Source organism: Mus caroli, unplaced genomic scaffold, assembly GCF_978045245.1.
Source record: "Mus caroli unplaced genomic scaffold, Mus_caroli_1 scaffold_22, whole genome shotgun sequence".
Taxonomy (NCBI): domain Eukaryota; kingdom Metazoa; phylum Chordata; class Mammalia; order Rodentia; family Muridae; genus Mus; species Mus caroli.
This window is the reverse complement of record NW_028227277.1, coordinates 994,990-1,007,555: the sequence shown is the minus strand read 5'-3', so window position 1 is coordinate 1,007,555 and position 12,566 is coordinate 994,990. Positions and strand designations below refer to the sequence as shown.

Sequence of the window (12,566 nt, the reverse complement as noted above, 5' to 3'; positions counted from 1 at the left end):
CTTCTGAGCCATTCGTTATTCCTCAGGTGAGAATTCTTTGTTTAGCTCTGAGCCCCAATTTTTAATGGGGTAATTTGATTTTCTGGAGTCTACCTTCTTGAGTTCTTTATATATATTGGATATTAGTCCCCTATCTGATTTAGGATAGGTAAAGATCCTTTCCCAATCTGTTGGTGGCTTTTTGTCTTATTGACGATGTATTTTGCCTTACAGAAGCTTTGTATTTTTATGAGGTTCCATTTGTCAATTCTCGATCTTACAGCACAAGCCATTGCTCTTCTATTCAGGAATTGTTCAACTGTGTTCATATTTTTGAGGCTTTCCCCCATTTTCTCCTCTATAAGTTTCACTGTCTCTGGTTTTATGTGGAGTTCCTTGATCCACTTAGATTTGACTTTATTACAAGGAGATAAGAATGCAACAATTTGCATTCTTATACATGATAACTGCCAGTTGTGCCAGCAGCATTTGTTGAAAATGCTGTCTTTTCTCCACTGGATGTTGTTAGCTCCCTTTTTAAAGATAAAGTGACCATAGGTGTGTGGGTTCATTTCTGGGTCAATTTTATTCCTTTGTTCTACTTGTCTGTTGCTATACCAGTTCCATGCAGTTTTTATCACAATTGATCTGTAGTACAGCTTTGTGTTGGGCATGGTGATTCCCCTAGAGGTTCTTTTTATCCTTGGGAAGAGTTTTTGCCATCCTGGTTTTTTTGTTATTCCAGATGAATTTACAGATTGCCCTTTCTAATTCATTGAAGAATTGAGTTGGAATTTTGATGGGGATTGCATTGAATCTGTAGAATGCTTTTGGCAAGAAAGTCATTTTTGCTATATTGATCCTGCCAATCCATGAGCTTGGGAGATCTTTTCATATTCTGAGATCTTCTTTAATTTCTTTCTTCAGAAACTTGAAGTTCTTATCATTCAGATCTTTCACTTCCTTAGTTAAAGTCATGCCAAAGTATTTTATATTATTTGTGACTATTGTGAATGGTGTTGTTTCCCTTATTTATTTCTCAGACTGTTTATCCTTTTTGTAGAGAAAGGCCATTGACTTGTTCGAGTTAATTTTATATCCAGCTACTTCACTGAACCTCTTTATCAGGTTTAGATTCTCTTTGGTGGAATTTTTAGGGTCACTTATATATACTATCATATCATCTGCAAAAAGTGATATTTTGACATCTTCCTTTCCAAATTGATCTACTTTTGTTGTCAAACTGCTCTGGCTAGGAAATCAAATACTATGATGAATAGATATGGAGAAAGTGGACAGCCTTGTCTAGTCCCTGATTTACATGGGATTGCTTCCAGCTCCTCACCATTTAGTTTTATGTTGGCTACTGCTTTGCTGTAGAATGTTCTATCATGTTTATGTATGGGCCTCAAATTTCTGATCTTTCCAGGACTTTTATCATGAATGAATGTTGGATTATGTCAAATGCTTTCTCAGCATCTAATGAGATGATCATGTGGTCTTTGTTTTGAGTTTGTTTATATACTGGAGTACGTTGATGGATTTCCGTATTTTGAACCATCCCTGCATTCCTGGGATGAAACCTACTTGGTCAGGAAGGATGATTGTTTTGATGTGTTCTTGGATTCAGTTAAGGAGAATTTTGTTGAGTATTTTTGCATCGATATTCATAAGGGAAATTGGTCTGAAGTTCTCTATCTTTGTTGGATCTTTGTGTGGTTTACGTATCAGAGTAATTGTGGCTTCACAGAATGAATTAGATAGAGTACTTTCTGCTTGTAATTTGCAGAATAGTTTGTAGAGAACTGGAATTAGATCTTCGTGAAGGTCTGATAGAACTCTGCATTAAATTCATCTGGTCCTGTGCTTTTTTTGGTTGGGAGACTATTAATGACTGCTTCTGTTACTTTAGGGGATATGGGACTGTTTAGATCATTAAACTGATCTTGATTTAACTTTGGTACTTGGGATCTGTCTTCAAATTTGTCCATTTCATCCAGGTTTCCCAGTTTTGTTGAGTATAGCCTTTTGTAGAAGAATCTGATTGTGTTTTGGATTTCTTCAGTATCTGTTTTTGTCTCCCTTTTCATTTCTGACTTTGTTAATTAGGATGCTCTCCCTGTGCCCTCTAGTGAGTTTCTCTAAGCGTTTATCTATCTTGTTGATTTTCTCAAAGAACCACCTCCTCCTTTGGTTGATTCTTTAAATGCGGTCAGGCAGGCCGCATCAGAAGGAAAGAAGGGAGCTTGGAGACAGACAGCCCCGGGGACAGCTAGACACAAGGAAGCAGGGATGATACCTCTCGGTCTGACATGGACTCAGGCGTGGTCCCCGATGAGAAGGGAGAAGGGAACCAGGGGGACAGACAGACACAGAGACATGAGCTGCATGGGCAACGGTAAAGGCCAGGCAGCCTGGTTCTGGAAGAAAGGAGAAGGGAGAAAAGGGAGAACTGGGACAGACAGACTGGGGCCTCTCGGTCGGACATGGACTCTGGCTTGGTCCCCAGTGACAAGGGGAAAGGAAGGAGAAGGGAGAACCAGAACCAGGGGGCTGTGGGACTCATGGAAGCCGGGTTGGGTCTCTCGCTGGCAGACCAATGCCAGGAAGCCCCAGATGGAAAGGAGGAGCAGAGTGAGACATAGAGACGATGAACAGAGAGAGAGAGAGACAGAGAGACAGAGAGAGCCTTTGTTCCTGCACTTCTACAGGTACAATGGGAGCAGGGGGCGCGGATCTGAGCCGCTGCCCACCCAGGAACTCAGGCGGCCTGGCCACACCGTTTTACCAAAACTCTGACCTGTGCTCAGGGCCCAGATTCGTCCCCTTGAGCCAAAGAACCAGGGGAGTAGTGGCATTTTTCACTAATGGGTGGCAAGAAAGATGGGCTCTAGGCCCTATACACACTACATCGCCCATGAGTACCTGGACCCGACTTCCTTTCCAACATGGAGGCACTTCCTGTTGGTTTGCAGTCACACTATATAGCCACCAGGTGGCAATAGAGAGCGGGTCTAGGACAAACACACACACTAACTACATGTCCCATGAACACCTGGGACGCACTTCCTGTTCAAAATAAAGGCACTTCCTGTCGACTTGCACCATGACCAAAGTAAATATGTGAGAAAATGGTTTATTTATTTATCTAACTTTGTCATAGTACATTGAATGAAGTCAAGGAATGAATTTGGATGCAAGAACTCCATGAAAGCAAGTGGAATAATATTGAATACCGGCTTCAAGTCCATGTTGTATGCAGTGCCCTTTCTTGTAACTCAAGGACAGTGTGGCTAGATGTGGCACTGTTCACAGACAGTAAGGTAACTTCATATTAATCATTAATTAAGTACATGGCTTAAACACACAACCACAGGTCAGAATGATGGTACCCATTTCTCAATTGAGATTCCCAGTTCTCAGCATATTCATGTTTACAGTCCTGTTTGTAAGTACACATCGGTATATTACTAACATTTTTTTATATGATGAAATACTACTTTTGTTGAGATGAAGAGTAAGATAAGTTGAATATCATCTAACATTTTCATACCATGAAAGTTTCAATAAAGCAATTTACCTTTGCGGTTCAGTATAAAATTTGAATCTGGTCTAACTAAAATAACATAACACTTTGGGACAAAGATACACATTAGCAACCCTGCACTAGAAGCCAAGATTGAGAAAACCTCCACAACCACCATGACCCTCCCCCTGGTGCTGTGGTAGACAGGGAGGAAGGTGATCCAGACACTGCAGAACACCAGCATGCTGAAAGTTAGGAACTTGGCTTCATTGAATGTGTCAGGAAGGTTCCTAGCCAAGAAAGCCAAAGTGAAGCTCCCGAGAGCCAAGGAGCCCAAATATCCCAGGACAATGTGGAAGGCAATGACTGAGCCTTTATTGCAAAGAATGACAATCTTCCCATGTTCAGATTGTATATCTCTGTCAATAAAGGGAGGAGATGTTACCAACCAGATTCCACAGAGAACAAGTTGGATTAGGGTACAAATGGGAATGACCAACTTAGGTGCCCCTGTTATCAACATCCCTCTCATTCTTCTTCCTGGAGTAGTGAGTTTGAAAGCCATGACCACAGTTATTGTTTTGGCCAACACTGTAGAAACAGCCACAGCGAAAAATACTCCAAATGTGCTCTGCTGCAAGATACAGGTGACCTGGTCGGGATGTCCAATGAAGAGCAGGGAGCAGAGAAAGCAGAAGACTAGAGAGATGAGCAGGATGTAGCTGAGAATGCGGTTATTGGCCTTCACAATGGGAGTATCATTGTACTTCACAAATGTGACGAGGACTAGAATTGTGATGGCCGAGCAGGACAGTGCCATGCAGCCTAGGGTCGTCCCCAGTGGATCTTCATAAGCCAGAAACAATACAGCTCTTGAGAGGCAGTAGGTTTGCTCTATGTTGGCATACTTATCATCTGGACACTTCACACACTGTTCCATATCTGCTGACAAATGAAAATAACCCCTTATAAGTTATCATAATTACATAGGTAATAATTTTATATTTGTGTTATTCATAGGAAATATTAATAAATCATTTGGTGTTGAGCATCTATTCCATTCCTATTTGCTGTAGAACCTCGAACTTAAGATTGCTCTGTATTAACCTATGTTTGTGATTGAACAAAACATCATCCTATGAAGTAGAACAGAAAAAAATAATTATTAAATAAAAACAAAATATGATGACTAATAATAATAATAATTATTATTATTTCAGATTATTTAATTCCTCCAAACATAAATCCACTATTCACAGACACGGGTAGTATGCAGACATCTTTGTTGATACCACTTGATGAAGTGCATCATGTATTTTGTTTTCTTTGTGGGTATGCCCTTTGTCTCTATACATACCTAGGAACCAGAACATACAATTACTCATGCAAGTACTATTTGCATAAAGGAATATTTTCATTCTTGAAGTTATATGCCTCATATACATATACATGTCCCTCTCATTGTTTTACAATCTCTTTCTTCACAAATACACACTCCAAGCTCCATGTCATAAAGGCTATGGTTGTCCATATTCATCCCTCTTTCCTTAGAGAGGGAGTGATTGACGATAAGCAGTATCCCATCTGATGCTGCATTCTTCAAAACTTCACTCTTGTTCTAACTCTTTAACAGGAAATTATTAATCCATTAAGACATCTAAGTTCTTAAAATATATTCCATTAAGCAACAAGTATTACCCTGAGCATCTAGTCTTTCTCAGGGACTAAGCTGTGGTTTGAAAGGAAAGATTATGGACTGATCAGCTAGTCAAGTTTACCTGTACAATGAATCAAAGAAAAATAAACCTGTGCATAGATTATGCCTAAAATGTTTCTTTTAAAAATTGTTACACAGGTAGGTCCCCCTAAACATTTTCTATATAATATATAACCAGTAACTATCATATTGTGAAAAAAATGCCTTGTTTGAAGAAGATATTGTAATTTATTTGCTGGGTCCAAACGAAGTGGATATTATTTAACTGATTAAGTTCTGAAACATGGAGATTTTAGGTCGTCAGTTTGCATTTAGGCCATATTGTATTCCTTGTTTGCAAAGAACAGGTATTCAATTTCAACAATTTTTCTCCTGCATGCAAGCATGTACCTGTTTCATTGGAAACCTCATTTTCTGGGCAATGAACACAATCGAAGCAGCAGTCTGCTGTTTCTTTCTGACGAATTTTCCTGAATCCTGCAGTACAGGCCACACTACACACAGAGGATGGAACCTGAAGAAGTGAATAAATATTATATAATATGCGTGTGAGTGAGTGTGTATATCACACATTTGTCAAACGAATAATGACCCATAGATTGATACATGGGACACTAACAGATATGATTATACATATTCTTCTGATATTACTTATTCTTCTGTATTACTTAAGGGTATCAGACACATTATTATTTTATATTTTCCTGCAATGCACTGAATGTTACACAATATTTACTATATCATGTAATATTATATATGTAACATGCAGGTTGTAGCAATTTAAATTTTTTTCCTTCCTAAACTGATCAATCCAAAAGAACAATTATGTGACACCTGATTTTCTCTCATGATTTATAAATTACAAAAAAAATAAAAAGTAAAAAAGAATAGTGAGGTGTATGGAGGGAGGTGAAGTTGGGGGATATGGGTAAATCTAAGAAGAGTAGTTTGATGACTATGACCAAAATATGTTATGTAAGACTCCCATAAATTTAACAAAGTTTTCCTAAGTGTAAAAGAACTTGAACACACTATCCCTTCACCTTTCTCCCATGTGTCTATGAGGGAGCTCACCCACCCACACACTCCTGCCTCACCACCCTAGCATTCCCTGTGCTGGGGTATGAAGCCTTCACAGGACTAAAGGACTCCCCTCCTACTGATGCCAGATAAGGCAATCCTCCACAAAGTATGGGAAAACAGGATGTTGGAAAACATTTGAAATGTAAATAATTTTTTTAAATCCAAAATATATAAATAAAAAAAAACCTTGAATCTGGAGAAACATTTATGTTAATGAATACATGCTATAGTTAAGTAGTCTATACATTAGTTCACAGGGAGTCAGAAAATTCCATGGGTTACAAAAGTTACAAAACTTTAATTAATTATATGTAAATATATACTATATTATAAATTTATCAAATTTATTCCTGTATTGTGTTTGAATTGGCATATGGGTGCTATTGAACATGAAATCCAGAGGACATTGATTCTTCTATGCCCAGATTAACATGAAGTTAAGAGTTATCAAATTTTAAAGATTTTAACTGAGAATGATCTTTTGCAAGAGTAGCAATTGGTCTTAAACACAGAATCTCATATTTAAAAATATATATATCCTGAAAAATAAAAATTATGGTATACCCACTGATGTTCCTCCCATGGCCCATTCCAAATCATCAGATATATGAAGTTGTTGACTCTTTGGAAAACAAGGTATATAGCTTCCTATTTTCACTTTTAATCCAAGGCCTTGTGGAAAACTCCAAATGATGAAAATATCATACTCTGTACACTGATTTTCCCTATGCTTCATGTTCACCAGTTCTACAACAGGGTTCGTAAATACCCTGGTTTTCATCAGAGAAGACACCTAAAAGATATTCATGCTTACATATGCATATCAATAAAGATAATGCCAAGTTGAGAATTTTCGCTGTTTTCTTAATGATTGTCAGAAAAGACAGCTATATTGAAATAAACCTGTGTAGTAAAAAACAGTATACACAATTGATAATTGAAAATTTATATGCTTCATATTAATATTTGATGGTAAAATGTTCCTGAAAAAATGATTATCAGATAGCAAGTAACATGGTGTGTTTGTGTGTGTGTGTGTGTGTGTGTGTGTGTGTGTGTGCCTCTGTGAACATGTTTGTCAAAAATAATTTTAAAAAATGTACCCATGTATGTGAGAATGAAGGGGAAGTCTGAATGACTGAAAATTGTGAAAATAAAAATGTTGGATTTTATGAACATACAGTGTACACATATACAATGAACATAAACTTAAGAAAATGGGAAGTCTTAATCATTTATGTTTTTGTAAATTGTTAATTTAAATGAATAACTATTAACCACAGCCCATGTATCAATTTTTGAGACACTATATTTTAGAAAAATATTCAGTCTTGTCATCACTTAAGACTGTTATGATAAAACTCTTGGTTCCTCTTTTAATTTTGAAATCATTTGGTGAAATGCTGAGACACCTTTTCACAAAACTAACTGATATTCATATAAATGTATTTCCTCCTATTAAATATTATCTTTGTACATGATATGCATCCATGTAAAAGAATCATTAGGGACATTTGCAGTATAGAAATCATTGCACTGAGAGAATAATCTCTAACAAATGTACAGTTGTTCCTCTGGTTCCATTTAAAAGATCACATTGATATATCTAAGCATAATGAAATGTAAGAAACTTTACCTGCTGACAAGCAGTGAAATATCTTTTGTGTTCTGCCTTTTTCTGAGACTCTACTTGTTGAAGAATGTGTTCATGGTAGGTGTGGGCCGCAGCATAAACAGCATTGTACAGATTGTAACCTTCATCACTCATGGCCATATCATAGCTGTGCAGTGCTGTCCATTCCAATGTGTTGTTGAATGTAATATGATGCATTTTAATGCTGTTCTTGGAGATTGAACAATTAAAATAATTCCATTCCAGTATAGTATGAGAAATATCTTTTAGGTATTTGACAGTGTTCATTGTTTGCATAAAATTCCTAAATTTAGGAATCTCAACTTTGTGGTGTGCAAAAGTGATAGTCCCATGGAAGAGATTAAGGGTGAATTCTTTTTTATGTGTGATGACATCCCATTGTGAGGTTGTGATCCAGATTCTCTGAGCACCTAACTTTTCCCATCTTCTAAAGCTGACTTCTAGAGTAGAGTTCATTTCACCAAAAATGATAACAACCTTTGCTGATGATGTCATAATTTGGTTATCATATATTGTAGCCCTTGTCATGTATATCTGCATGTTTTCTGGGATCATATTAACAAAAGCTAAACAGATCCCATGACTTTGGCTTTCTTCTCTTAAATCTGAGAGAAACTGAATACCCTGATCATCATCTGAGATGTCCAGTCCTATCCTAGTCCATCTAAAATGAAACATCAAGGAGACAATGCCATGTGATAAATGTGTGTCCTTGGTGGCTACCTGATGGACATGGGACAGCCAGTCATGGTCGCGTAGGTTAGGATTAAATGGTCCAAAGAAAACCTAAAGGATATAGAAGACAGGATGAAACTTCCAGTGAGGAATATGATTATTAGGATATTTGGACTCACATACAAGTAATGCTACTCACCTTCCAGAACTCTAGATAAGAACAGTAAGATTATACTATACACATTATGTATTATTCCTATTAGATTCTTGACTATTCCTGACAAGTCTAAAATTCCTAGAACACAATTTTACCTGTATGCACAATACATCTATGAAATGATTATTTAATTCATATATATATATTTATATATATATATATATACACACACACACACACACACATACATATATATATATATACATATACATAATGTGTATGTATGTGTGTGTATTTGTGTAGCAGCACACCCACAAATGCATTCTTTCCAAGTTTTCTTGTAGGCACCTGTAAATGTAATTTAATGTTCTTAACCCATTCAGTGTCACAATTTCTTACCAGTGGCATTGAAGAATGCATTGCCAGTTTTAAGGATGTTTTCCATGATGGTCCTGTCAGACCTATCATACATGAATCATCTAGATAACAGAAATAATTAACAAAATTCATATGTCCATCAATTTGTTTATATTCTTGATCCAGATTTTTCAATAAATCATGACATTTTCCACCAATGATGGAGAACATCAAAGTCATGTTGGGTAAAAGATAAGGATTCTTGTTGATCTCATCGGTAGCAAAAAACATTACCAGAAGAAGCTCATATTTACTTGCTGCAATTCTAAAACAAGGCATAGTGATAATAAGGGAGATGTTTGAAATATGAAATTTCAAATACTGTAAGATTTGTAATATGAGATATGTTAAATCTGCCTCCCAAATGCAGGGATTAAAGGAGTGAGCCACCAACGCCCGGCCAGACTAATTATTTTAGGATATATTTTATTTAATTTTATTTATCCATTTCAAGATATATATACAAAATGACACGTTATACCATATGACCAGAATATTATTCTTTAGGGTGTTGTACACATCTACTTAATGTTACCTTTTAGTGTGTTCTTACTATTTCTATTTTTTAAAAAAATTTCAACACTCATTCCTTCATAATCTGCAGCCACAAATGATAACATCTCACTCTTTGGACCTCAGACCTAAAACCCACATTGAGAACAGGTTCTTTTCCACAAGAATTACTATGATTCTCCTAGATTTATCTTTTCAGACCTCAGATGTAGAGATTAAGTCCAGAATTTTACCTAGGTATCCAGGGCACATGACATAGGATGAGTGGAAAGGAATTGTGAATATATATTAACTACTAAATAATAATAAAATTACTGAGTAATTAATAGAAATATTAACCTTGTATCTGATAGTGATAATAAACCTAATCTGAGCTTGTGCATTTGTGTAATTGGATAAAAAGATTATTCTGATAACAGAATATAAGACTAGCATTCTTTTTCCACATTCAGTATCAAATTCAGGATTGCAGGAAGAGGCTCATTTAAAGACTATTTTATAAAGCAAAGTTTAAGTATATTCACAAATATATAAGTAATGTTATATATTTAACCAGGTATAGTAGACCAACCCATACACAAATATTTCAATGAAACAATGCATGTTCATCTTTGGAAACACGAATTAGGTAACACTTTTATGAAAGCATTTAGATGTATGATCATATTGAGGCATTGGAAGACAATTGAATATAGGCAGTGATGCAGTCTCTTCATATTGAGTTCTAGACAAAGGAGGGAATTGTGAATTCAAGGCAGATGAAAACATATCTTTCAACATATATTATCAAAAAAGCCTCACAGAGAGAATCTAGACCTTCACATTGTCCAGCACTGTGAACTTGAGTATAATTGCACTAAAACTATACTAAACTGTGACACATTTCAAAGTATTAAAATAGTTATTTATATAAAAATTCATTTTCAGGGGTTCTTCAAGTTACATGGTGAGGAAGAGAACAGAACCCACAGTTTGTATATACAGCTAAATATTTCAAACGATTGACATTGATACATTAAATAAAGTTAATGGATTACCTAAAATTTGAAAATAAATTTAAAAAATTACCATTAGTATAAGATTTTTCAGTTGGCCAAAGGTAAAAATGACACTCCCTTTGCAAATCTCCATCATTATCTTCACTATTCTTTATCCTCCAAAAGCACCTTGGTTCAGTCAAACAACACAAGATGAGAGAAAACTTCAGAAATAAAAAATAAAATAGTGAAAGCACAGACCTTCTTCATGTCTGCTAGGATCTAAGATGGAGCTGCTGTGAAATCCGTTTCTGATGTAGAAAGACATCACACACACAGTTACACCTATGTGTCTGTTTTAAGGCTACTTCTGTCTGGAGATCCACTTATTATATTCACAGTTCCTTTCCATTCCTCCTATTGCAGGCTCCCTACAGACATAGGGAAAATTCTGGCCTCAGGCTCTACATCTGAGGTCTGAAATGTTTTCATCAACATATTTTTGAAAACATGTTTTGAGATCATGTTTTCTACCCTCAGGGGCCATGACTGCATTCATGTGCATAGAGTAAATCCCAAGGACAATCTTCTCCTGTATAGTTCATACCTGACCAAGTGTCAACAGCCATTATGCACAAACACAAGGGATTTCATCAGAAGTTCTATACTGTGACAGAAGTTGAGAAGGTCATAAAAGTTCCATATCACTCAGATGCTGCGTTTAATCATGGAACATTATGTAACACATTGTCTAGTTTAGGAAAGGGCAGTCTCACATGCAACATTGAGCCTGGAGTTGACCATGCTCTCTGTTGTTCATATACTATTGTATGCCACTCATATTTCCAAAAACTCCTCAAACTTCCTGTGATTCCTGCCATCTGTAGAACATGTCAATATGCTAATTCCAAAAGTACCTGTATTTTAAAGATTCAACACCCATCTGGTCAAATATCAGTACCTGTGCAGACATTCACTGATATGCTGAACATTTTCCTGATAATCAGTCCCTGGCAGTCAATGACATTTGATGAAATATTTCTTTGATTGATGTATGTTCACACCTCATTAAGAAGTTAGAGGCTAATTTCATATTTTTTTGCTCAAGGGAAAGAATTTAGGTATCATTTAACAGGTAAAATTTTATTGCTAATGCTGGCATATACCTCACACTTTTCATTTATTTCTACTTGGCATTTGTTTTGAAATATTTCTATTTAGATTACATATCAATAACATAGATGTTAGCTGCTAAGCTAATTTATATAATTTGGTTAGATTTCAATGAGTGACAAAGATGAAGGATTGATTTGATTTGTTATTTTTTTAACTACCTTTATGTTTTTGTTCAAAATATCCATACTGAATTAAGTGTCTTAAACTTCATTTTTGGAACGGTTGGTATGTCACTGGATTATAATAAAATCCTGCAATGGAATTTATTTTACTATCTTTGTTACTATGAATAAACATTTGTTTCATTCTTTGGTTGAATTATGACTATTTCAGTGCCAATTTGTTTCAGTAAAAACCAATAGACTGGGTAAATTAAGAGTCCTGTTGTCATATTCTATAATTGTTATATACCTGGTGCTAATACCATGTCAAATTAACTGGGAATGTGCATGGAGGCAGACTCTTCACTACACTGTGACTGCTATTGAAATGCCATTATGGACTGTAGTAGTCTTTTGGAAGTCATTTGGTGCACATGAGCAATGGACTGGGATCCATTCCATACTCATTAAAACAAGTCTACAGGTCAAATTTTCAGATCTTTAATAATCTTGAATTTGTGTTTGCTCAGATTTAGAGGTGAGGCTCCATGTGCTTTTCTGCAGAGACATCCTCCATGTTGCTTGAAACAA

At 36.0% G+C, this 12,566-nt stretch overlaps 1 protein-coding gene across 1 annotated transcript; it reads right to left on the bottom strand.

Moving 5' to 3' along the window:
• Positions 1-3,108: 3,108 nt before the first annotated feature.
• On the bottom strand, positions 3,109-10,968 carry LOC147000002 (vomeronasal type-2 receptor 116-like). The gene is given in 7 exon segments (XM_085834302.1): positions 3,109-4,450; positions 5,613-5,736; positions 6,874-7,098; positions 7,942-8,745; positions 9,191-9,473; positions 10,759-10,940; positions 10,942-10,968. Coding segments are annotated over 7 exon segments (2,553 nt in total). The 3' UTR covers positions 3,109-3,542.
• Positions 10,969-12,566: the final 1,598 nt, after the last annotated feature.